This window comes from Prunus mume, linkage group LG5 (assembly GCF_029339155.1).
Source record: "Prunus mume cultivar Tortuosa linkage group LG5, ASM2933915v1, whole genome shotgun sequence".
NCBI lineage: Eukaryota > Viridiplantae > Streptophyta > Magnoliopsida > Rosales > Rosaceae > Prunus > Prunus mume.
Genome location: NC_142702.1, coordinates 16,828,335 through 16,855,534, shown reverse-complemented (window position 1 = coordinate 16,855,534; position 27,200 = coordinate 16,828,335). Strand labels below are relative to the sequence as shown.

Genomic DNA, 27,200 nt, shown 5'->3' with positions numbered 1-27,200 from the left:
GGAAATTTGGTGCTTGTTGTGAGTTCAAGTCCCTCCAAGTCAAATTTGTGAGATTGTACATAAATTTGTTGAAACATAACTGTGGGTTTAATTTAAAATTTTACCCTCTGGGTTTGCAATTAATATTTTCAACTTGTGTAGAGAATGTTATTTCCGTGGGATTATACAAGAACTTTTTGAGGTATTATGTTTGAAGCTTGTTTATAAAATTTTGGGATTATGCACCAATTTTTTCTCAGTTTGTCTTGGGATTGTGCAACAAAATTTGGGTTTTTTGATGAGATCTGATTCCCAGCTCCTCTCCTATTAGTTATCTCTTCCAACTCGCAGCTGATTCTTTTGGGTTCTTTGGTGAGGTATGCAATAAACATGTGATATACACGCAATAAACAGGCAATACATAGTCAATAAACATGCAATATACGCGCAATAAACAAGCAATACACATACAATAAACAAGCACTATACACTAAGGGAGAGAGCTTGTATTAGAGTTATCTTGTTGAGCATGTTTATTGCAATATACACTCAATAAATCTGAAATTTCTAAGTTTTTATTTATTGTCTTATTATTATCATCATATTGCCCCTGTATTGCTATTTTATCGTTGTCGTATCACTTTTTTTTCAAGTCTGTCTTGGAAAGTTTCTGTTGGGTTTCAGACAAATAAATGCTTCTGTTTCAAACAAAAATTTAAAGTCAATGTCCAATCCACCTATTTTAAGAACAAATATTACAAATTGGGTTTGCAAACTCATTGGTGGTGCTTGTGGTGGTTAATGATATGAATGAGGAAGATGGGTCTTTGGACCTAGGAAAAGAAGAACATGGATAATTAGGAATTAGGGCTGAGAATCAATATGAGAGAGAGAGAGAGAGAGAGAGAGAGAGAGAGAGAGAGAGAGAGAGAGAGAGAATATGCAAAATTGGGAATTCATCTCAGATAGAGCATATCAGAGAAGAGAAGAAGAAGAAGCAAAGAAGAAAGCAATTGGGGGTGTCATCTTAGAGATAGCAAAGCATAGAAGAAGAAGAAGAAGAAGCAAAGAAGAAAGCAATTGGGGGTGTCATCTCAGAGATAGCAGAGTATAGAAGAAGAAGAAGAAAGCAAAGTTTAGAGAGAGAGAGTAGTAGCATAGACCAATTTCACATTACCAGAAAAAGTGATAAAAATGATACTGGGCCACAGGGGCGGAGCTATTCATAGGCCTGAGATGGCATGGGCCTCCCCAACATCTTCTCACCTTTTGACTATATAAAGAGTGTAGTATAGATTGCACAAAAAAATCCCATAGTTTTAAGCTTGTGGACCCTCCAAATATCAAACTCTACTTCCGCCACTACTGGGCCAATAGGGAGGTTTTATAGAGGATATTTTTGAATGAGTTTCAAAAAGAGGACATTATTGAATAAAACATTGGAGCCAAGGATAAAACCGCCAATTTCCCAAGATTAAAATACCTCTAGAAGGTCGGACTTGGTTTTAAATGGGCCGAGGTGGGACCCACACAAGTGAATGATTTATAGAGGAACATGAGCCCCAAGTAAAACCTATCATAAAATTTATTGTCTACATGGGCCCAAGGAACAGGTATTAGGTAGAAGGTCCAAGCTCCGAAAGGGATGTCATACCTTTTTCGAATCTATTGGGGGAGGTTTTGTCATTTCAGAACCCAGGGATGCATGTGCATGTGAAGCTAGTGTACCTCATGAACAAACTAAGGTATGCAATTCCTAGCCCTAGCTTTTTATTTTTTATACGAGCGTTACTGAGAGAGTGGATTCGAACACAAACTGGGTACAGGAGTAATTGTTTTTAACCACTTAAAACTATAAACCTCTTACTCTAGAGCTCTAGATATTTTTACTTTAAGTTCAATTCAACTAGTTTACTTACTTGATCTTTGCAAAATCCTTGAGCAACACCCTAACAATGCCCCTCACCCCGGAAATTCATTAGTTTTTCAGGTTATTATTTTTGGGAGTCTAAGGTCTGAGAAAATGTCTAGCTCCAACATCTATACTATTATATTTAAGAAACCATTCTTCGTTGGATGCACAATATTATAATCATTTTCAAAGTATGATACTGATAAAGAAATGATATGGGGGATTCCATTTCTTTGTATTCAGTGGGGGAAGTGTCAGTGTTGCATAATTTGAGAAGCAAAGAGAACATATATAGTTAATAATTTTATTCTGAGAAATGAAATGAAAATAGGTTTTCAATTTGTGAAACCCTAACACCCATGTGCATGAATAGAATGAAGTATATGTAATTTAATCTCAAAGACCAACTTTGTCATTTGGAAAATTTTTTTATATAAAATCCTCGGTCTTTGGATGAAAAAGAAATGAAAACGAGTTTTGTGAAAATAATTTAAAACCTCAGGGGTTCGTGTAATTTATAAAAACCTCAAGAAGTGTTGTGAAAAAGCCGAAAACCTCAGAGAGTGTTAGTGTAAATAACTCAACTATATCTTCGCACACCATCACTGGATGAGCCATAAATTTGCCGATACCATATTTTGAAAATGCATTTACTGTTGAATCCACAGCCCAAATCACACTTTTATTCATCATGGATAGTCTTTACAATGTGATTGATGAATGTGGTTTATGTAATTCCATTAAATAAATGGGAGAAAATAAAACAATGCTCTAAGAAAAACTGAGAAGACCCCTATAAGACATTCTAAATCCTTAATTTATACTACAGTTTCCGAATTTACCCTTTTTAAATTACCTATAAATTTATTTTGATAATAATGAGAAAAGAAGAAGCGATAACCTAAGATGTATTCAACGAACTATTTGTGTGGAGGCTTATAGTGGTTGAGAACTTACCCTTACACCTAGAAGAAAAAAAAAATATTTGTTTCTTTTATGATTAATCTTTCTCTTTAGACCATTCATGCCTTATGAGTTGCTTTCCCAGTGTCATTAGGAACTTTCCATGAATTCCAGCATCCCCAGTGGCCTGACCATTGGAAACCATCTGCTGCTAGACCGGCAGTTGTTTTCTGGGCCGTGGTCTTCTTGAACTGCTTCCAGTCCCGGAGGACAGCCTTCAAGTCCTTAACCTTGGCCACGATGCTCCGGCAACAGTTGGCATGGACAGTGGTCACTGCCCCAAAGTCCTTGCTATCCTGGCAAAAGCCACTGAAATAGAGGGTGTCCAAGAACCTAACCTTAAGTCCCAGCTGCCCAATGATCCCCCTTCGGATTAGGTCTAATAGGACATCCTGCTCTTTTTGTCCCGTGGCATTGTCCTTCATGGTGTACCATCTATCAAACAGTGCAATGGTCTTGTTGTTCGATCTGATGTGGTAGAAGCCAGTGTTGATTAGTGTTTGGTTCCATGGATCTCCAAAGAACATATCTGTGCTTATTTGCAAATCCTCAGTTTCGTTCTGGCTTAGTCTTGAGAACGGGTTCCTTAGCCACAAAACATCAGTGTCCTGTTACAATAAAAGGTGCATTCTCGTTTAGAACAGTACATATTGAAGATATGATAACATACGTCAAATTATTTGAAAAGAAAAAATTATCGTATATGTAATATAATATACTTGACATATGTTATATTATGTTGTCAAAATGTGAATGAAAAACACATGTTCATAAATAGTTATTTCACGCTAATCAAATTTAAGACTTGTTGAGCTTTGTGTGTGTAACCTATCATACGACAACCAATATCCGTATTCACAGGGCAGTGGACGATGATATATTTCTCAACTCAAGCATGTGATGCACGAGTCTTTGTACCCCACCGAAGACCACAAGAGATACTCACAAAGACTAAAGGAAGGAGCAAGAAATCAAGAAACATATGAACATTTAAGAGATAGCGAAAGAAGGAAAAACGGGTCCGATACTCTTAATTGTCGAAGAAAAAAAAAGCTAAATTGTCATTGTCAATCACGGCTCCATCATTGGGGCCGTTTGATTAATTTGCATAGTCGAGGAAATTCTTAAAGAGCTGTACAAGAAGAGCACTCAAAGATGATTGTGATTTCTCCAACCCATATAATTCCTGCAAGACTTAATCTCAAGAATTTGTGTATTGAAGCTTATTGGAAAGTGACATGGTGAGGGATTTATTCCTCCTCCCAAATGAGTACACACAACAGAAGAAAAAGAGATGGAAAATAAATCATAAGATATTTGGTTAAAAAAAGTGTCGGCAATAAATATATATATGTATGTATATGTATGTTCTGTATATACAGATGTCAACGGACCAGAAAAAAAAACTTAATATTAAAAAGAAGCTTGTTTTTCATCATTGTCTTTCACTGTTTTCATGTGATTGATGAGAGGTCTACATCTCTGCCATCTGTTGCTGTTCCACTCAAGGACTTTCCCAAACTTCTTGCAACATACTGTGCAGAAAGCAACGTGGCACCATCGGAGACTCGTTTCATGAATTTATTTTTTATTTTTGTATAAACGAGCATTTATTTATTTTATTTCGATGAGCCAATCAATTATGTTGTTTTGAAATAGTCTTTATCCCTCAGTTTCCTAAACAAAGTCAATCTATGAACATAATTAACCCCTAAATATCTCTCTCCACCACCGCCACCATCATCCACCCGTCCTATGACTACCCACAGGGGCCACAACCCATCCCATCTTCACAAACTGCCACCCTATTTTCTAAGCCTAGATTGTTTTGCCTTCTTCTTTTGGGGCATGCCAAGTCATAATTGAAAACATGTACTGAATTTTGTTCTTAACAATTGGAAATTGCACCACCAAAAACTTCAATTAGGAGTGCATACAAAAATTCTTTGTCAACTTTCTCTCGCAATATTTACCGTAACTCGTAAAATTTTAAAGGTGTGGCTCTAAAATAAAGACAATATAAAACTAGCACATACAAAGACATACTTCTAATTAAAAAGAGCATCATTCGTATCCGAAAGATTTCTCGTCCTAGGTTTCTATGTTTTGTACTCCATTCTAATTTAACTAAATGGAATTAAAAAGAAAAAAAAAAGGCTATTGTCAATTGATTTCACTTGTAAATATTTAAAAGAAAATAATAAAAAAAGACAAACTTAGGGGTAATTAAGGTCTATCGAGAGCAGAAGCATTTTAATCAGTACTTCCTTTCGTTTTATGCATCATTATAGCAGACACTTAAGCGTGGTGGTTAAAATATTTGATTAAAGAAGACAAAAATTAGAAGTTTACCGTGAATATGAAGCTGTAACCGCGTTTTAGAACCTCCAACAGAAACCAAGTTCTTCTCCACATCATCTTGATGAAATCTTGAGACATGTAAAGCTTCTCTCCCCCAAAATCAACACCGTCCGTTTCCAGCCGGTAGCAGTTGAGCCTCAGAAACTGGCAGCGATCGTAGGCAGTCTGATCAACCGCCACGAGCACAAGATGATCGAGCAGATGCCTAGTGTCCTCCCCTTGCCAAAAGCTCTCGATGAAAAGGTCAAGCATGGTGGTGTCTGCCTTGACATCTTGGACTGCGTAGGCCTTGTTTATAACAGCAATGATCACAGTCTTGTTGCCAATCGAGGCCTTGTCTAGGGTGGCCAAAAGCTCATCTGGAGCCACATTAAATGCAGTGGTGGTCTGTGAAAAAAACACACAAAAATAAAAAAACACAATTTAGAAAACTGAGGCAGAGGCCTGCCAAGGGCTAGCGCTATGTAGCTCAAACGGTTAAGAGCATGTAAGTAACTTACTGGGTTCTTTGACAGGCATTGGGCATCATGTTTTTGAAAGCTAAAGAGAGGGTTTATGAGGGAGGATGAAGAAGACCATATACAAAGATAAACAGCACAAGCCAAGAGTAAGGAGAGAAGGGCAAGATTGGATCCAATAGAGGAGTGTTTTGGTTGATTATCCATTTGAGTGTGCGCGTTGTGTTTTGTGTATATGCGTGGTTGGTTTTTGGTTTTGGGATTCTAAAATTAGAGTGCTATGTTTTCGGGCATTTGGATGAGCTCAAAGCCTCTGAGGAGAGAAGAATGAGGCGGATGAACGAGTATGTTAGGTAGAATAGTCATGTAATGCGCCTGAGGGACTTCGGTGCCATCAAACTTTTCAAGGCTTTATAGTGTTTTTTGGGGTAAATTATTGGCTCGGGCTTTTTAGTGTTTGGTGGTCTAAAAAGACTTGAGAGATTAATCCGCCATAAAGTTCATGTTTTTCTTTTGGTGAGTAATCTGTAAAGATCAAAACAAAAAGCTAAAACTCTTTTTATAACTCCTCAAAGAGGTCTTGGTATGCCCTAGTCCTGAAATGAGGTAACTTCCCCCCCTAAACTTTTTGCCATCAAAACAAAAAAGATATAAATATTTTTCTTTTTGGTTAGATATACCATACGTAATTAAGTTAAAAAAAAAAAATTGGGCTTGGTAAATGGGGTTTGAATTTTTATTTTATTTTAAAGGTGAATGATGTTGCATGATGATAATATATATGAGAATTATAGAATACAAACAGTAGTATAGACCACGTGATATAACTTGTATATGTGTTATAATATGGATGAACGACATGGTTGATATTTTTCTATTTTTAAAAAATAATATCAATAAATATTCACTTATATTATAACATATGTGCAAATTATATCACGTGACCATACTGCCGTACTACATTATTCTATAATCACTCACTTAATTGGGCTTTAGTTTGATTTCCCATCAAGGTCTCTTTTATTTTATTTTCCTAAAGAATTGTCGTCCATAACTTGAATTCAGAGTCATAAACATGTCTCATTAAAAGTCTATAAAACCTCAAATGATTGAAAAGAACCACTGAACCGCCTTGTGTCTAAAAACCCCTTTCTTTTATATATATATATATATATATATATGCGATAATGCGAGTGCGTAACTTGTGTCTAAACAATTAAGGAAAGTTCTTATACTAATTTATTTTTTTTGGATACTTGGTTGGTCTCCCACTTGCAACAAAATGCCAAGATTAAGGGTCCCCTTAATCATACATATGAGATGATGTACCTACTACCTACACATATTTGTCCTCTTCTTATTCTTTTGTTATTAAATCTATAAAACATCGGAGAGAAACTCACTCACGAATGATGACGTATAATATAATTGAAAGATCCATAAAATAATGAATCAAAAGCTTTACCGTACATATGTGTTTGAGAATATATCAGGTAGCCATTTCCATGGCAGATTCCAAAATGCCTATATACTTATTATAAAATATATATATATATATATATATATTAAAACCAATTAATAAAGTTGAGAGAAATGTTGCTTAAACTTAATTTATTCATCTCAAAAGAGATTCCAATTGCTTAAACTTAATTTATTTATTCAAAGATTTGGCATAGTATTGAGCATGCCTGATTAACATGGTTCAACCTACAACCTTAGTTTAATCTAAATTGAGTTTTTGTTGGTAAAGAAAATTATATACATGACAAGTAAAGTCGCATGCTTAAAAAATGTGGATTTAATTTTTCATTACATATAAAATTAATTTTTTTCGGACTTGTAGTTTAAGTGGGTAATAGTATTTATTTATGCTCCTCAAGTCTTAAGTTCGATTTTCCCTTTCCCAACATTGCTCGTATAAAATAATAATGATAAAATCAAAATTTTGAGAGTTGAGATCAATGCAATATGCAATTCATGTATATGAGTGTTTGTGTTTTTGAGAGTTGAGATCTGTTATTAGGTGACATCAATGCCCACTTACGTTACGTCTTCAATCTTCCTTTAATGTGAATGGTTGATGGATGGGCTCATAGTTCGTAATTTTTTTTTTTTACAGATTTACGTGTACGAAAAGACGATATGTCGTTTTCCCAACGCAACAACCGAGACTGATGGTTTAAGTGTGACGTGGCGTCGTTTTGAGCCTTCGTCGTCAGTTAGACGGTTTGACTTTTGATCATAAGGTTGATTTCTTGGGTTGTTCAGAGAAGTTGAACCTGATCATCAACCACAGAATCTTAAATCGTATGTAGATTATAATTGGATGACAGCACACCCACCGCTGAATTAATTACCAAATAACAATGACATAATCTGTAGTTAGTTAAATAATCTCCAAACTCCGAAAAATTATCCGAAAATTACCACATGCTCGTAGTAACGTCTACTATTTTCCCATGATGTCAAAAGACCAAAATTCTCAAATTAGACCGTGCAATTAATATAGTGAGCTTAACAAAATGAGAAAAAAAAATTCCGGAGCTCACCGGTGGGAACTAGGAATTAATGAACTAGTGAACATTCCCTTATTTTTATCTTTTTGGCCATACAAGAGCTCTATTTATTTGTCTTGAAATGGATAAGTACAAAAGCCTAGTACTGCCTAAGCAGTACGACAGTGAGTTCATTAATTCCTACTGCGCAGTTTACAATTTGTTGTGGTTGGATTTGGCTAAGTTTGTGATTGAACTTCAATTGGATAGGCCCATATAGCGGTACAAACTGGACAAATCAAACCAATTTGAACTAGTTTGGTTGGACCTTTTTGGTTTTTTTTTTTGTTTCAGACTAGTTTATTTACTTGGGCCTTTTTTTGTTTTGATGTTTACTTGTGGCATCCAACTATTTGTTCTGGGGTAACAGACCAACTGAAAAGAGCCACAAGTTCTGAAAGGCAGGAAAAGCTTCTTGGCATGCTTGATAGATAATTTGAGCACATACTATTTTTAAAAATGGTCCACCATGATTTACCCCAAACCCAATAACATTATAATGAAGTTAAAAGAAAGAACACAATGAATATTGCACACTTTTCTCCCAGAAAAGAGAAGGAAGCACCCAGAAAGAAAAAGAGGGTTGAAAAGAATGAACAAAAGTGTCAAAGAAGCTGTCAAGGAGAGAGAGAGAGAGAGAGAGAGAGATTAAAGAACTCTGCAGATGTTCAAATTTCTCTTTTGCTTTTTGGACTTTGGAGGATGCAGAGCCAACTTGATAGCTGCATCAAAAACAGTCTTCACGTTCTGCAATTTTAACAATAAGATTTTCAACATATGGAGTTCCTCATGAAGACCAAGCATTGACTTTTACATACTGGAAACACATTTTTCTTTTCATGAGCACATTTGCACATGTGAGGCATACCTGCTGTTTCTTTGAGCTGCACTCTATATACGCCACAGCTCCTATTCGTTTTCTCAGATCTTCACCCTAAAATATTTAAGAAATGCTTTAGAATAATAAAAAATAAAATAAATTACCCCCCAAAAAAAAAAAGTAAAACATGTTCAATGATTAGTGAACTTCCTGGGATAATATTATAATGAGGTCTAGAACCTTGAATTCCATTTTGTTCTTTTTCTTTTGTTTTTTATACGAGTGATATTGGAGAGGAGAGTTTTCTCTCACACTATCAAGTGCTATGGGAGTTCGGACATGAGACTACTGATCTGTAAGTCAAAGCCATTTTTTCTTTTTCTTTTGTTTTTTTTCTTTTTCTTTTGTTTATCTGCCTTATTAATATCCAAACAGCAATAACAAGGACCAATAATTTTGCCACAGCTTTTACAGAAGCATGTTTGTGGAAAGGCAAAAAGTAGCTGTAGTGGAAAATCTACCTGTTGTGTTGAGATGGTACATGCCCCAGGGTAATCCATTAGGAACTGCCTATCCTCTCTCAGATCTGCCATACCAGAAAATCCATATTTTTCAGACAGAGATAAAAAGAAATCTTCTTGTTTCATGCTTCACTTTTTATCATTCTCAACCAAACATACTCAATTATTTAGAGAATGCAGAAACTGCACACTTACAGCTACCTCTGTCAATCCAATTTGCAGAATGTAGAAAAAATTGGGTTTGGTAGTGGAAAGAATGGATTACCTAGTTTGGTCCCCACCAGAATTATAGGCACTGATGGAGCATAATGTCTCAGCTCAGGGACCCACTTCTCCAACATAACAAGAGGTGAAAAAGAGAAAGGCATAGAATCTGATTAGTATATGCATTAGGTACATGCAAATAGGAAAAGTGAATCTTTGAGAAGAATTTAATAGATAAAGAAGAGAGATAAAGAAACCTACTTTCTTTGGTATGTTCTCATAGCTAGGCCTACTAATGAGGGAAAAGGCAAGAAGGAAAACATCAGCTCCTCTGTAACTCAGTGGCCTCAGCCTGTTGTAATCTTCTTGACCTGCATATGAAGATTTCACAGATTGTAAAAAAGAAAATGGTTTTCAAAGGCAAGAGAAAACTTTTATTGAGACTGGGTTTTTGCTGTCACATTTAGCTGTCATTCAAATGCATTATTTCCTGCTTTTTCTTTTTTCTTCTTAAGTTGATGGAAGAAATTGCACTTTGCTTTCCTTATAGCACCTGAAGTATAATGATTGTTGCATCTAGCAGGGCCCTTTTAGGATCTCATGCAGTAGTGCTCACACCACCTTTTTTCACATTACCAAAAACTTGACATGTTTGAAACATCAATGCGAAAGTGCTTATAATATAAGATGTGAATATGACTGATATATATATTATTGCTTTGGTAATTAATCATATCTTTAATATTTCTTCTGTTTTTTTTTTCTTTCTAAAACCAGCTTTACAGTTCAATTTTCTAGAAAATTTTCCTTTTTATCTTGAAAATATAACATTCATGTGTCACTTATTGATATTATGAAGAAGGCTTTCTGCTTCGTTTCATTGCTAAGGATTCGTGGTTCTTTCTACGGAAGGTTTTGGATGGTTTGTTCTTTCTATTGACATGAGGTTCAAAGATGCAGACTTGAGCCAATTTAACTTGAGAAATAAATCAAAACAAATTATCAGATAACTTTTGGTGATGATAAAATCAAACAAAAATATCATTTTTATGTTTTTCTTTGTTGTAGAAAACAATTGATCTCCACTTACATGTCAAACATAACTGAAATTGACAGAAATCTGAAGTACAAGCTAGCAACCAAGGATCAAAATTCCCATTGAGCATGTGAATTATACATGAGAGAGAGAGAGAGAGAGAGAGAGAGAGAGAGAGAGTACCAGCAGTATCCCAAAGACCCAGATTTACAGTTTGCCCATCAACCAAGACATTGGCACTGAAGTTGTCAAAAACAGTAGGAACGTAATCCTGCCAATTAGAAAGTTCAAAAACAAAAATGAACCCAGAAAGAAAAATCAGTAAGGAACTAAAACTCAATGAACCATTGACAGAAAGGAAAGAAAGTTTATACAGTAGGGAAAGTGTTGCTGGTGTAAGAGATGAGAAGGCATGTCTTCCCAACAGCTCCATCTCCAACTGTCACACATTTGATGAACTTTGAAGTTGATGCTGCTGCTGCTGCTGCCTGCTCCTGTTGTTCTAGTATTAGCATTAGCCATATGGCTTGGCTACACATGTACACACAAGTAATGAAGCAATTAAAACCTCTCTCTCTCTCTCTTGATGTTTTTCTTGGAACCCAATTGTCTCAGTGTTTCTCTCTCATTATGTGATGGTGGTTGTACAAAATTTGTTGAAGCTTTTTGAGGGGAAGGGAAAAGAAGGTGATTATTGAGATCACTTTAATTTGAGCTGTCATGGAGGCAAAAGGAGGTAAAGGAAAGGCAAACCCACAATGGAAATGAATCGTAGTCATAATCAAACACGAAAATCGTAACACAATAAAAAAATTTAAGATTTTTTTTTTTTTACAGAAATGGTGACACAATCAAATAGGGCACTTTAGACTTTAGAGTGCATGTGGGTGTTTATTTGCCTTCTACTTGGCTACTACTGCTTTAACAATTTACTAGGGGGTTAATGACGAAACGAAGATGGGGTTAATGACGCAATTGGCCTATGGTCAAATGGACATTTGGGATTTCATAAGTTCATAACAACCTGATTCTAGCTCGTCTCGCAAGATAGTACCTTTTGTTTTGTTTTGGTTTTACTAAAACTAGGTACAAAAGCATTTTATTCAACATATTCAAGCATATTCCCAAAAACCATGAGTAGTTATTATGGCATTGATAACATTTTTTTTTTTAATACAAGCGATATTCTAATTTAAACTAATCTAAACTATAAAGAGCTTGATTTGAACTCGGATGCAGAGTGAGGAGCCCATCCATTCTAGCCAACTACTTGGCTAAGTCCATGTCTGCATTCTATGATAACATTAGAGGATGATTTAAGTTCGAATCTGGGTCATGTGGTCAAAACATAAAAAGGACAATTATTTGTACCACATTTACTGACCACATTGTTGATCACCTCTCTAATATAAATAGGTCACATAATAAATATGGTAGAAATAAAGTTATTGATTTAGCTTCAATAGTCATTTCGTGTTAGAGCTTTTATATTACCAAAAAAATAAAAATTGTCTTCATTACATTGAGAGGTGGCAATGAAATTCTCCACTTTACTTCTGAGCTAGTCAACTTAGGTGAGTAATTGATAAATCACGGCATGATTTTAGTTCCCCTTCAAAGAATTTATTATTTATATACACTGCCAAAGGTCCCAATCCATTTGAACTTGTGGTTGCGTCCATTCCAAGAATGGCCCCATATTTGCACCTTACCGCTATATCTGTCTGGAAAGAGGAAGAAGACAGAAGAACTTGAAATAAGAGCAAATAAAGACTCTGCTACCATCATTATATATACATCTGTCTTTATAGATTTTTTAATTAATTAAAGTTATATTTGTAAGATTTATTATTAACTCTTTTTGTGTAATTAAAGTTATATTTGTAAGATTTATTATTAACTCTTTTTGTGTGTGCCATAATTAGGAAAGAGGGGGGAGAAAATTCACACACACGGGTATCATGGGAGTTTGAACTCAGGACCACTTGAGAGCACACCAAAGGCTTGTACCAATCCAACTAACACTCCATTGGTGATTTCTTTACTCTTTTCAGTCCCCTTTTTTCAATCTATCCTCCCAAACACAAGGATGAATTGTGGAGACTTGTAAGTCTAGTGTTAGGTTAAGTGTCTCGAGATGGTGTATGACCTCTGGACACTATTTCTTTCATACCGGTTTTGTAAGGACAAGTTCTATCCATGAGCTCATACCAAATAGTTTTTCTTTTCCTTTGGAGAGACAAATGTGAGAATAGATAATAAGAGATGAGAGAGCGTCTCAAAAAAAAAAAAAAAAAAAAAAAAAAAAAAAGAGAAGAAGGAGAGAGGGTAAGGCGGATTGTCAGATTAAAAATAATTGTTATTTAGCTTTTTTTTTTTTGGTATAAAAATGATGGGATTGTTTTGTTATGAAATAGATAATTAATTCATTACACTTCATCTTGTCTTGGAGAAATTATTGGATGGAATTGAACTTCAAAATTCAAATTAACTTCAAATTTGGGCAACAAAGATTATAATCTTGTAGATCAAGTCTCCTGATTGTTTGGCCCAAAGGCAACATGGGTAAAAGCCTTTGTCTTGGGCCCTCTTTTGCCCAAAAACAATTCTCCCCAGTAAAGCCTGTTTTCTAATTTTAGACCAATTTTTGCAGTTCTTTTTTAGATAAGATAGGTATACCCTACAAATAAAAGACCAAAGAATAACCTACGTACTATCACTAATCTTCACTTTTTTTTCCTTCAATATTTGTTATTCTCATTGTTCTGTTGGTGTGTTTGTTTAATTTTTGAAAAGTTTATGCGATAATTGCACAATTTTGCGTGTAAATACATACAAACAAACTCGTTTTCGCTTAATTAGATTTAGGACACTACACATAAGTTTTAATGTAGAAAAATATTAGAGATGTGCAAGTGAAAGAAAAAAAGACTTAGCCTTTGGGTAACATATATATTTCCTACTTTTTTTTTTGGCTAAATCTTTTTTTTTGGTTTAGCAAACATAAAATGATAAACTAGAATCTTTTTTGAAAGAAAAAGATCAATTAAATTAATTAATATTCTATTGTGGGAATTAGGCCGTAATCTTCTAGGCTTATTATTGCTCATTGTCTCATTATTACACAGATTCACAATCTTTTATTTATATATTATTTTTTAGAACCACAATCTTTTAATTGTTTTAATTTTGGTTTTTTTTTCTTGTCAAACATATTAAGATACGTAACGGAAAAAAAAAAAATATTAATACAAGCGCTTGAAAGTTAAGTTACCTATACATAATACACTCAAAACTAAAATTAATATGCCCTAATAATAATCGTAAGAATTTTTGGTTAATTACAAGGTAGAAATTAATTAAATACAACTAGTTCCATAATTCAAATTCAAATTAATAATTTTCCTTTTGGTATAATATAAGAATCTTTTAGGCTGATTTTTTGGTATATAATTTCACAAATTAAGATCACACATGCACGTAGACTGATCTTCATGAAAAGATCATCCTCATCATCAATCTTATATAAATTACAAAATTTTAGGACTTGATTCCCCGGAAAAAATAAAAATAAAATTGAGAAATTGATTAGCTGCAAAGTCAAACAAAATTATAATATATATATACACACACAAAGAAACTCTCCAAAATGAACTTAAAATTTATTTTTAACCTTTCTCTTTGATCTTTGATCTCCAGATATTGTCACCATGGTGATCTTGAGAAAACTTCCCAAGAGGACCCAAGGCCGCAAGAGAATCGAGATCAAGAAGCTCGAGAATCTCAACAACAAGCAAGTCACCTTCTCCAAGCGCCGTTCTGGAATATTCAAAAAGGCGGCGGAGCTGAGCGTTTTGTGCGGCGCTGAGGTGGGAGTCATTGTTTTCTCCACCGCGGGCAAAGTGTTCTGCTACGGGCACCCGAATGTGGAGACAGTGCTAGAGTGCTACCGTAGTGGGGTTGCTCCTTCTGCCGTGTCTGATGACACCGCAGGAGACCAAAACCCTAATAGAGTGCCCATGGCGGAGTTCAACAAGGAGTACATGGAGGCAATTAAAGAGTTGGAGGAGCAGAAGAGGAGGGTTGTGGAGGTGAAAGAGGCGGTGAGGATGAAGAAGATGGTGATGGGGGTGGTGGGTGGGTGTGGTGAGAGGTTTTGGTGGGAGGATGAGAGTGTTGATTTGGATGTGTTAGATGTGCAGGAAGTTGAGCATTACTTGATGTCGTTGGAGGATGTGAGGAAGAAGGTGGCTGCTAGGCTTCATGAGGTGAGAATTCTGAATGGGACATTGGCACCGGGGGCGCTGCCGCCCGTACCGGCAGTTCATCGGCTTTGTCACATGCCGATGATGACTAATGGTTTTGGTGCTCAGGGTGGCCAATTTGGTGGTGGATATCACGGGTTTGGGGTTTAGTTTAGAGAGCCTTCAAGTATTTTGTATTTGTAATTGTATTTTTGTTTTAAATTTTTTTGCTGATCATGTGTTATGCTTATGCAATAAAATAGTTGGGTACCTTCTTGTGATGTGGCAATGTCTTGTGCTATATCAATACAAATTGTTGGATACATTTTTCTTAGAGCATTTCGCCATGGTAACTCTGCAAAAAACGAAGCAAAATGTAGTCGGAAACAAGTTTCTTTGTATAGAATTTGACAATATATTCATGATTGTGGTGGCCATGGCCAACCTGTCCTATCAAAATTATGGCCCATATCATTAAGGTCATCTCCAGTAATAAGGCTAAATGTAGTTTATGGCTAAAAATTTAGCTCTCCAAAATATTAATTTTTTAAAGAATAGTGCATGACTAAATTTTTCCATCTCCAAGGCTATTTTAGGGTCATAGTTTATTATTTTGAGAAAAACTATGATACAATACTCATAAATTCTACAACTATATATTGTTTAATTTAATTATAATTTTTTTAAAACAACACTTGAAAACATTTAAAAGGTGACCACATGTAAATTTAAAAAAACAGAAAAGAAAAATGATGGGTTTCAATGGTCTGACCTCCAACGGTCATGACCAATAATTTTTTTATAATTTTTTCTTAATTACATGAATTGACATTTAAAAAAGTGACCACATTTATAAAATAAATAAATAAAAAAAGATTGGTTTTCAATGGTCTGACCTGCAACGGTCATGACCAATACTTTTTTATACTTTTTTTCTTAAACAACATGAATTGAAAACATTTAAAAGCACATGCGCTCTCAAAACCTCCTAGAACTTTGAGAGAAATGATTTTCTCTCATAGCGATTGTGATTTGTTTTGATTTTCCTCCAACCATCATAGCGATGTTGGAGGCTATCTCTAAAAATGTGAAATTTAAAATTTTGTTTTTATTTGAGATAGGTTTTTATTTTATATATTTGAGATATAATTGAATAAAGATGACCTAATAACCCTAACTTGTTTTTCATGCCAACCGATGAGTTCGAATGAATATTTAACTTAAAATTAATTGATAGGGAATGAAAAAGCTTAAATCTTTGTGAGATCGCTTAACTTTGCATTCAAGGGTACTCAGAATTTGAATTTCTTCTCACCCAACATCGTTTAATATGCAGGACTGAACCACTACAAAAAGTCTCCTACAAAATAAAGTCTCATTTATTATGCTGGGCGGATTGGTTCGAACAAAAGGTTCATACTGAAATAATAGAAAATATGAAGGGCTTGATTGACGCAATTGAACTATAAGAGGGGTAAACTGCAATTAATCTTATTTTCAAAGATAGACCGGGAGAGAGGGAGAGTAGGAGAAGCAAGCAATGGCATCGAAAGCGTCAACACCGCCGTATCCAAGCGCTGCTAGAATCTCTGATTCTCAGTGTTATCCTCAGTACACTGCGTCTCTAAAATGTAAGCTCCTTACAACCCTAATTTCATTTCTTCTTCTTCTTTCGCTTTTATAATTACTCAATAACTCCATCTTAGCCCTTTTATCCAATTGGAAAAGCATCGACTTACTTTCACATTTAACTTTTTTGATAATTTTTCTTGATGAGTCCCAAGAACCATTGGATATCTTCGCTTTTAAGCTTTTTTTTAATTTAAAAAAATATTAATTGGCACTGATTTGCGGCGCTAATTTTGTGAATTTATGCTTAATTTTGAGTTTTGAGGCTTTAATTTGTATTTGTATCGGCTTTGTGAGTTGGGTTTTTGAAAATTTGTAGTGTTTGTTTCAAAATTTGTTTTGTTCTGTTTTGTTTTGTTTGTGGTGGTAATCTGGTTTTAGTTTGCAATCACATAATTAAAGCTACATTGTGGAGTTTAGAGGTTACTTTTGGTGGAAATTGGATAGAGTTTCTGATGAAGAGGTGGCTGTGTCATTGCTCTTAGAACTATAGAGACTTAATCAACTCGAAAGTGCAACGATACCCATGATTAGTTTCGGAAATAAACCATTGAGGATGTTCCATAAAGCCTACCCCAGTTTTCAAAGGCGTGCTTTAACCACTGTTTTAATTGACAGGTTCCTTAGTGCCTTCACTTTACTTGATCCCATGTTGTAGTTGCTTTGACGTGTCCAGGCAGTCAGGTAGTGGTCTAGTACTGAAGCATTAGGCTTGGAAAATCTCACCTTTGTGGAGAAAAGACTTGTATTTGGTGTTGCTTGCCTGGGTTGTTAGTGGAACCTTAGCTGATATGCAGAAGACAACTAATTAGCTGATTTTCGTGGGTTACCTCGTAGCTGAAAATAAGAGCTATTATTAAGTTTGTTCATCATACCAGCTGAAACAATGTCTCAAACACAAAGCCTTTTTTCCCTAATACCTTTTTTTTTTTTTTTTTTTTTTCATGGAAGCCTCAAATAGGATTCATCACAATATAACGAGCACCACATCTCACAACTATATCTTTGGGTGATTTAGCATTCTAGGAACAACTCTTTTTTGGCCAGGCATTTCTAAGACCAACTTAATTACATATTTACAACAGAATTTGTCATCCACATGGTATAGACATCGATTAACTACTTAATCATCTTTTGTCGAACACCATAATTGATTAAATACTTTTGGATTAGGACACTTTTCCTCTTTAAGCCTCCCCTACTGCCCATGTACATTTTTATCCTCTTTAAGTTATCCATCCTCTCTGGTGTGTGACATTTTTGACTGCCATGTAATGGATTTCTTTTTCTTGGTTACTTTTGATTTTTCCTTGTATTTTGCTCGAGTGTGATCATAAATTGGACATGAGCATGTGATTTCTAGCTCCATTATCCGATGGCAATACTGAAGGGTATACGTTGCTTATAAATATAGCAAGTTCCTATTTTAGTATCAGATAATGATGAAGAGAGCTATACTTTTTACTTCTTAGTTGTTCTTTGCACGCACGCACGTGCACATATTGTTTGATAGAAAATGTGCTGGAAAGATACTGTTGAGGACTGGAACAAGTTTGATAATTGTATTGTTTCATGAATTTTACTTCTTAGCTACTCACTCCTAAAAGTTAATCTCCAGTAAAATTTTGCCAGATATTGATTCCTTTTGTAAACTTTTTCAGGTCTAGAAGAATATAATTCGGACAAGAGTAAATGTCAGGAACATTTTGATATTTACAAAGAATGCAAGAAAAAGGAGGTATTGGTGCTTTCAATCACTTAATTGCTCTGTATTGTTATTGCACTTTATTGATAGTAATGAAAGACTGGACATCCCATTTGAACGCATGAACTTTTAATAAATTGGTGGTTTCCATTATCACTGTGAGGTCCTTCCCAATAAGAAATATATTAATTGGTTAGTTATATAGTTTCAAGAGTTGTGTGGAAACCTTCATCTGCTTACACAATGAAGTCCCAGGGGTAGTCGAAAAATTACAGCTGTATAATTATTGTTTGTTGCATGGATTGAGTACAAAGTCTTTCCGTGGCATCTGATTTCCAAGGTTCATCTACATACTTCACCAATAGTCAGAGGATATAAGACATCATCTGTTTGCATTTGTCCTCATGTACACTGCTTGTTTACTTATATGGTTTACATTTTTGTATCAACAGAGGGAAGCTCGATTGGAGCGCAACAAGACTAGGTCCCTTTTCTCTTGAAATTTCTTTTGGAATCTTCCCCTCGTATCATAAGGCGCAAAAGTGAGTTTTCAGCTCATCAGGGCTGGCGTTAGATTTATAGAGTGCTATACTTGATACCGAAACAATTGATAGAACTGGCTCAATTGTTTATGCCAGAGAAGTTCAGAATTTTCTTCGCATATTGTGCCATCAGTGAAAGAATGATGACTGTTTTGGATTGTCAACAAACAATGTTAGACTTTGTTTCCATTCCAAGTCTGAAATGTTGATGATATGTTGTGTAGCATTTGTATATTTTCCAGGATCTCATCTTCATTGCAAATTTACAAGAAAAGAAATGAAAAACAGCCTGAACATTTGAGCCAAATATAATCTGATTGGTGAATTTGCATGCATATTCTTTCACCTACTCAATCTACGTTATTTTGAGTAGCTGACCTGTGTATGTGGGCATGTTCTCTGTTGTAGTTATGCTGCCATACTGTAAACCTGGACACACATTTGGCAATAATCGAGCTAATCAATCTCGATGGTTTATATTCACAGTATGGTAACATAAGGCATTTTAGGAGGCTGGCAAGAAAACATTTTTATATATATACACACACAGCTATATATAGGGTAATGTTGTCTTGCTGGACGCATGTATTGTTACTGGATATTTGATATTTGAGTCATCCAGATATATTTAAGTGATTAATACAAACCTTAATAATTATGGGAGAGAGACATCTGCCCCTTCTTTTTCTTCTTTTGTTTCATAGAAATCTGTTCCTTCGCTTCTTTAACCATGGAAATCATTTTGGGAATGCTTAGATCATCTACCCAGAAAAGAAAAAGAAAAAAAAAGAAGCTTGGATAGATAATGATCTAGTCATGAAAAAGCATAAATTGAAGAATGTTCTTCCCTTTTCTCTTCTTGTTTTGTTAAGTGGAAATCGGTTCCTCTGCATCTATGAAACATTGTTTCCTGCAATTCTATGAAACATTATTTGCAGATAGAGAACAAATTTAACATAGGAACCCCAAAGCTTCTGAAACTTCACAACATTACACTTTCCTGACATGGAGAATAACACCATGCCCAGGTTCAGTAACCAAACTAAAAAGAGGGGCGTGCTGGTACGCTGGTGAGAGGGAGAAGCAGAACTTTGATAGAACTGAAGCAAGAAGCACCTTAAGTTCTGTCATAACTAGATGTTGGCCAACACAGATACGAGGACCTGTTCCGAATGGCATGTAAGCCTGCGGAGACCGGCAAGCCTGAAAAGTTCCATTGGCAAATCTTTCCGGGTTGAACTCATGCGCATCTGGCCCCCATATGTCAGGGTTGTGCTGTAAAAAGGGGATTGGTATTTGAAGGATCACACCCTTTGGAATCACAATGTTCTTGAGTGTGACAGTTTCAAAGGCCTCTCTAGTTACAAAGAATGCAGGCGGGTAAAGACGCAACACCTCCTGAATCACCATTTTCAGCTGCAGACAATTGTAAGGTGGCAATCAAATCCCTTGTGTCCATAAAATTTATAGCATTAATTTGAGGCCATTTGATCAATTCTTCATTTGTTCATGCTATGCATTTTGTCTTAATTAGTGTACAAGTTTGTATTGTTATCTTTATAAATTATAAGAGATAATTTCTTATGTGACATACCACTTTCATGCTTCGAAGCATATCTCCATCTAGAGGTTTATCCCCACAGATTTCGAGCACCTCAGCACGAGCACGAGCTTGCCAATCTGGATGTGCAGCTAGTAACATCAAGCTCCATGATGCTGCAATGGCAGTGGTCTCATGGCCAGCAAAGAATATAGTCTTGCAGTTATCGACAATGAACTTCTTCTGCGATAGGCCTTTGGAGTCCCCAGCACCGGCAAGAAGCATTTGGAATAAATCTTCCTCACCTGAAGCTTCAATACGTTGTTTTACCAGCTTTAATATCATTGACTCAGCTTCCTTCTCTAATTTCCATGTTTCTCTATTGTCTTTTGTAGGCAGCAATCTGTCACCACCATGGTGCAAGAGCTGACATTCATATCAGACGTATGTATGTATGCTAAGGCTTACAAATTTTAGATATCAATTTATTTGACGGACATAATTTGAAGTGAAACCACTTATGAGCAAAAAATTATACTGTCACACTAATTGGTATCCAAAATCTTAGAAATAAAATGCCATGAAGATATTTTTGTAATATCATACCTCAAACCAGGAAGCGACATGATTCCTTTTGTCAAAACTTTTTGCAGAGCCCTAAGTTTATTGAAGATTTCTTCGACTTGATCATATCTGTTATTAAAACAAGCTCTTGAAATTATATCTGCAGCTAAGTTTCTCAAATACTTATCAACTTTAATTTCTGCAATTCCTCCCTTGCTGTCGATTTCATCTTCCCATCTTCTTAGCATTGAGGTTGTAGAGTCCACTATTAGGTCCACCATGCCCTTTGAAAAGAGTTGAACAAATGATTTATAAATGAATTGAAAGCATACAGAGTTAGTGTCTTCATGCTCTATTTTATTAGAACATGAGCATCCAAACCAAAACTAATTAATTGAGAGTGGAGATGTCCGAAATCATTTAAGATGTTATACAAAGCTTTAATTTCTGGACGCGGGATTCGTACTATTTAGCTCATTGGAATTATTTTCAAAACAGGTTAATGTACAATCTGTCTAAGATATTATCTTGTTGAACCATCAATATATGGTGCACATTCAACTAAGAATTTACCTAATGAAGTACAAAACATACCTTAACCTTATCAAGATAGAGCTCGGGAGCAATAATTCCCCTTTGATGGGCCCAAATTAAGCCATTCGATGATAAAAGGCCTTCGCCCAATAGTGGCCCAACAACCTTGGAAGTTAAAGAAGCCTTCCCTAAGTTTAGAGACTTGCATAGACCAATTTCCTTCACCACCTCTACATCTGTGATGCATAATTGTTGTAGGTGTGCACTTGCATACATAAATATTTTCCCTGCAACAAATACCTACTAAATCAAAATGTTTGACCCCCAAAAAATAAAATAAAAAGGTAATTGGGAGCTCAAATTGAATTTGTTTTTAATACGAAGGATATGAATGAAGCATACATGTTACTGAATTCATTGGTTTGGTTTGGTTATTCTACTAATTTGAGCATGAATCGAACTAATCGGAATTGTGATATTACACTAATTCGGTGAGTGGTTTGAGAGACAAATCAAACTGGACCACACCTAGCCCTGAGCAATCCAACTAATTTTGTTATATGTGCAAGAGAGTGAACCTACCATATTCATTTCGCCACTGCTCTATGTAGGGGAAGATTTTTGAATGCCATTCATGATCAATAGAAGCTACATCACCATCATGATGGAGTTTTGTTGGATCAGCAGTCTTTGTTGCTGTTGAATGGCCCTTGCTTTGCAGCCTCTTTATTGCAGACAGGTTCCCTAAGAGAAATGAAGGAGGAGGCCCTCTAATTCCTTGCTTCTCAAGCTTTGATCTTAGCCCTCTTGGCCTCAATAACAAAAGTTCACAGAGGTATAAAAACAAGACCAAAAACCCACCCAACAATACTGACACTACGACCTTTGCTGCTACTGCTGCCTCAGCTTCCATTTTTATACTAATTCCTCTGCTTCTCTTGCTTTCTGTCTATTCTTTTTTAGTATCCAATTTATAGCAAAAACTCACAACTATGTGACTATTATTGAATTTTTTGCGAAATCATTGGAGTGTAAGCATCAAAGTCGGTCTTTTGTTTCTTATGGTTCCATGGACCATGTCAACTCTTAAGCATACATCACTGCAAATAAGCAAAAGACAATAGGAATGACAACCGAAGAGACAACAACCAAAGAGGATTAACCCTCTCACCTATTCTAGGAATGAAAGAGTTTAACTCTCACAGCCCAAATCCCAAGTGCAATAGAGCCAAGACAAAATATCAGATTCTTGCTCACAAATAGAAAGAACCAAACAAGAGAAATTACAAGAAAATCCTCTGTGTTTCTCCTGTCTCTGGTGCGACAACAAAGAGAGCAGCAGTTCTCAGCACTATGGTGCACACGGCACCTCCAAATGGTGAGGCACAATGCCGACTACCAAATTGATGCCCTCTCTCTCACTTTTATTGCTCTAGGTGCACACCGCACCACAAGTGGTGTTCATCCACATCAGCTCCACTACTAGGTTTTGTCCCACCGTGTAGTCAAAAGCCAAAAGAAAGAGCCATAAAGAATGGCTGGTATTCAAAGCTTTCCCACATTATTTGTGGCACCACTTCCCTTTGTCTCCTGCTTCATCGTCACGAACACTAAACTCCCAAGTCAAAACTTGGAGCTATGATACCACCGCAGAAGCGGATTGAACTGGATGGTGGATATTGTTTATCCGTTTTAATGTAGTTCCCGTGGTGGTAGGGTAAAGTTCTCCATTGACTCGAAAACCATTGATGGTCAACAAGTCAACTTTCTTTTGCGTGCGAGCGTGCCACTGTTAACAGTTAAAAACCCTAACAAACTATGAAATGTAATAACTTGCGCCCCAAACTATTGACTTTGATCAAGCGATTGTGAATTTGGATGAGGAATATCTCCCAAGTAAGTTCTTTTCTTGCCTCAAAAGGGTGAGGACTTTACAATTTCCCACAATAAAACTAGTAAGTCTAGCCAAAAATGAATGTTGAAAATAAATCAAACTAGTTCAAAGAGAACTGTCTATTAGACAATTTAAAAAAAAAAAAAGAACTGCCAAGTATGGAAGGATATCAGAACATTGGGCTTCGATTTCTACTTGGATTGTTGTCTGTGACTTAGGCTTGATTGGATATACTTGTGCTGAAATTGCACGTCAGCACCTTCAACTAATAGGGATCAATTGGAAATCGATACCAATGTTGAGATTGGCAGAGCTTTAATCAAATTTAGCCATGGAGAGGCTTGTTGAGTGGGCTGAATTGAGATCTCTCAGGTCTAGACTGGATTGACGATTATTAGCCTAGAATTGTACTTCAGTACCTATTTTACTCGATTGTGGATCACCTTAGAGCTATTTGGTGATTCTGAGACATTAAGGTATCTCTGGAAATTTGTTGAGGTCTCATATTATGAAAACTCTGAACTCCACTTGATTCACCTGCTCTAAACCAAATTTGTAACAAGAGAAATCTCGTTTCCTTTGTGGACTACTTCTTTGAACTGAATTGAAGTCAGAAATCTGAGTTCTGCCTATTTTGTCAAAAACTGGATGGGTTTTACAAACCAAATAACTTGATTGCTTAAGAGTTTGAAGACTTTTGGGATCGTGTGACCTTGTTTGATCTTTGTGAGTGTGACTGAGAGTTTTTGTCTTCATTGGATTTTTTGTTGTCTTTTATCCAGTTCACATCTTCCTATATTTATAAGAAATTTGTATGAGTGATTTATTCCTTAATATATGAAGGATACTTGTTGAGAGGTTTCTCTGCTCCAGCGAAAAAGGGTAGTAGTTATTCTAACAAGAAAAGCCCCCATCAAGAGTCAGTTTTCATGATGATCAGTTTTGACCTTGTGACAACCAACTCTCTTATTTCTTGTTCGTCTCTTGTAAACCAAGTTTGTACTAACGAGACCTTCAGGAGTATGGGAAGGAAACTTGGCTATCTTTTTCTGGCCAAACATATATGAAACCTATGAAACAACAACAAGATATGAAATACATAAATCCAAAAGACACAAGGATTTTTACTGGTTCGACTTGTGTGTAGCCTACGTCTAGTTCGAAGTCAGCAAGAAATTCCACTAGTATTCCAAAAGAGATTACAACCAAAGGGAATTAACCCTCTTACCTACCCTAGGAATTATGAAGTTTAACTCTCATAGCCCAAATCCCAATTACACCCAAAGTCACTCACCAAATACAATAGAGCCAAGAACAAATCTCAGATTCTTTCTCACAAATAGAAAGAACCAAACAAGAGCAATTACAAGGAAATCCTCTCTATTTCTCCTCTCCCCCGCGCGCAACAGTTCTATGTTGCAAGTCGTTTTGTATGTGATAAAGTGCACAGGGTTTGTGTGTGTTAGTCTTTGTCTACACAAAATTATGCTGTACAATACGATTGGTTTTTTGTTCATGAGTTTCCAGGGCAAAAAATACCAACTTATCTTAATCTTTCAAACAAGATAAAAAAGAAACAAGAAAAAACAAGATAAAATCTCAAAAGAACATTTGTGCCTCGCAATTTTTCCTTAGATTTCCCCAGAACTTGTTCAAAGTCTGGAATTTTGAAGTTGGTTATATTGTGTAGCATGTAGAACTTTTCCACGGATCTCGTCTTCATGACAAGAAAAGAAATGAAATGCAGACAAAGAGTAATCGTTGTAGCCAAATTTGATGGTTGAATTTGCATATATATATATTGGTCCAGATACTTAATCCAGCCCAAAATGAAGAACAAGACAAATACATCATAACTTTCTTTTGTTTTCCTGACCCGTAGAAGTCTTTTCCTCTGCCTTTTAGTGACGGTGGAACGTATTTTGCGAACAATGCTTCGATCATGTAGCCAAAAAAATGCGCATGGATAATTTGTTGACAGCATAGTCTGACACATTATTTGCAGATACAAAAGCAATTTAACATACCCAGCACTTGAGTTTCTGAAACAAACATGTCAAGAAGTAACTCTCAAGAATACCATGTTGAGGTACAGTAGCCAAGCTAAAAGCTGGGGAGTTCTGGTATGCTGGTGACAAGGAGAAGCAAAACTTCGACAGAATCATAGCAAGAATCACCTTAAGCTCTGTCATAGCTATGCTATTCACCATCAGCTTCATGAAACCAAGCATAACTTCTCTCAGCCCTTCTTTGTGATTTGGGATAAAATACTTGGCACCTATGCCAGAAGTTAATCATAAAAGCGAGGACAAGCAAAAATAATACACTCAGTCATTGATCATCGTCCCGCCCCCGCTCATCCACTGCTTTGATAGTTGCAAATGAGAAGAAGAAGATGGACGTTCGCGGAGACATTCCAAAGACGAGAAAAATTATGGACCTGCCCCCGCTCATTGTATCAACCATAAGTCCCAATAAAGGGTGATTGTATGTACAAAGCTCCAAATGAATAAGGAGCCACTAGCCTGTGAAGATGTGGCCGGTTATGCCTGTACAAAAATTGGTTGTGATGCATGTATCTATGCATGAAGTATTGCCATGTGTCTGTTACCAACATGTCAGTGGCAAACTTAATAATAGGTATCTTGAAATGGTTATAGACAACCCAGTATTAAGTTTGCCATTGACATGTTAGTAACGACAGATTGCAGTAATTCATGCATAAATTCATGCATCACAAGAAATTTTTGTACATGCATATCTAGTCACATTCACAGGCTAGTGGCTCCTTATGCATTTGGACCCTTTGTTGGGACTTATGGTTGATACAATGAGCGGGGACGGGGCCATAATTTTCTCATCTCTAGAAATGTCTCCAAGAACGTCAATATTCTTCTTATAATAAAGTAACAAGTTTTTTGGAGAAGAAATATGAAGGATGAAAAAAGAGGTTAAATGTGAAAGGAAGTCTATGCTTTCCAGAAGGGCTAAGAAATGGAGTTAAAAGCAAAAGAAGAAGAAATGGAAGGGTTGTGAGGAGCATACATTTTGGAGACGCTGTATGACATTGAGATCAGAGATTCTAGCTGCGCTTAAACACAGGGGTGTTGACGCTTTGCCATTGCTACTCCTACTCTCTCTCTCTCACACGCTCTTTCTCTCTCCCTTTGGAATAAAGATTGTGAACTTTTTCTCTCTTTGGAATAAAGATTGTGAACCCTTTGGAATAAAGACTCTGAACCTTTTTAATTCACCAAAATAAGTCTCCTACAATTTGAAAGCTTGTGGTCATTTTTATCAAAGAATATTGAAGAGAAGTTTGTTTTATCAAAAGATATTAACACAATGAGACCCTCTGCTGTTTGGAATTGAAAAAAAAAAAAACTAATAAAGTATGACCACCATCAAATTGACATATGATTTTGATATTTTGAAGTAGCAAGATGCTCTGGTTGCCTTTTGTTCATGTGTCTACTAAAACCATCTCCATATATATCCATCCTTCTTCTTAGTATGAATTGTTGATCCATTGGTAGATGGCTCTGTAAATTATTTTTTCTTTATTTTTTTATTATTTTTTTGCTTGATTGCTTTCTGCATTTTGTTTTTCAACAAACTTTACTTGAAAAAACACAAGAGACTTATTGGATAGAAAGCGTAAAAGCTTAACCTATTAGGTGGAGAGCAAAAATGTATTCATAACCAAGGCACACAATAAAACCTAATCGAACAATACTTC

The 27,200-nt window shown here is 35.8% G+C and overlaps 4 protein-coding genes and 1 pseudogene across 5 annotated transcripts; 2 read left to right on the top strand and 3 right to left on the bottom strand.

Moving 5' to 3' along the window:
• Nucleotides 1-2,540: 2,540 nt before the first annotated feature.
• Nucleotides 2,541-6,060, bottom strand: LOC103331552 (uncharacterized protein At1g28695-like). The gene is made up of 3 exons (XM_008234183.3): nt 5,716-6,060; nt 5,207-5,602; nt 2,541-3,462 (listed from the first exon to the last, which is right to left on the bottom strand). Exons 1-3 carry the CDS (start codon nt 5,878-5,880, stop codon nt 2,914-2,916), a joined length of 1,110 nt encoding a protein of 369 aa, XP_008232405.2. The 5' UTR covers nt 5,881-6,060; the 3' UTR covers nt 2,541-2,913.
• Nucleotides 6,061-8,678: 2,618 nt separating this feature from the next.
• LOC103331558 (rac-like GTP-binding protein ARAC4) lies at nt 8,679-11,480 on the bottom strand (annotated as a pseudogene). Its single transcript, XR_016127062.1, has 7 exons — nt 11,184-11,480; nt 10,993-11,080; nt 10,035-10,144; nt 9,835-9,898; nt 9,570-9,634; nt 9,097-9,162; nt 8,679-8,975 (listed from the first exon to the last, which is right to left on the bottom strand). The product of XR_016127062.1 is annotated as a rac-like GTP-binding protein ARAC4 (transcript).
• A 3,014-nt stretch (nt 11,481-14,494) lies between these two features.
• LOC103331557 (agamous-like MADS-box protein AGL62) lies at nt 14,495-15,315 on the top strand. Its single transcript, XM_008234190.2, has one exon. The coding sequence runs from the start codon at nt 14,520-14,522 to the stop codon at nt 15,222-15,224; it is 705 nt and encodes a 234-aa protein (XP_008232412.1). The 5' UTR covers nt 14,495-14,519; the 3' UTR covers nt 15,225-15,315.
• Nucleotides 15,316-16,526: 1,211 nt separating this feature from the next.
• Nucleotides 16,527-19,163, top strand: LOC103331551 (Cox19 family protein (CHCH motif)). Its single transcript, XM_008234182.3, has 3 exons — nt 16,527-16,684; nt 18,344-18,420; nt 18,840-19,163. Exons 1-3 carry the CDS (start codon nt 16,594-16,596, stop codon nt 18,885-18,887), a joined length of 216 nt encoding a protein of 71 aa, XP_008232404.1. The 5' UTR covers nt 16,527-16,593; the 3' UTR covers nt 18,888-19,163.
• A 597-nt stretch (nt 19,164-19,760) lies between these two features.
• LOC103331550 (cytochrome P450 714C2-like) lies at nt 19,761-22,970 on the bottom strand. Its single transcript, XM_008234181.3, has 5 exons — nt 22,150-22,970; nt 21,628-21,854; nt 21,076-21,317; nt 20,524-20,872; nt 19,761-20,345 (listed from the first exon to the last, which is right to left on the bottom strand). The coding sequence occupies exons 1-5, from the start codon at nt 22,478-22,480 to the stop codon at nt 19,920-19,922; spliced, it is 1,575 nt and encodes a 524-aa protein (XP_008232403.2). The 5' UTR covers nt 22,481-22,970; the 3' UTR covers nt 19,761-19,919.
• Nucleotides 22,971-27,200: the final 4,230 nt, after the last annotated feature.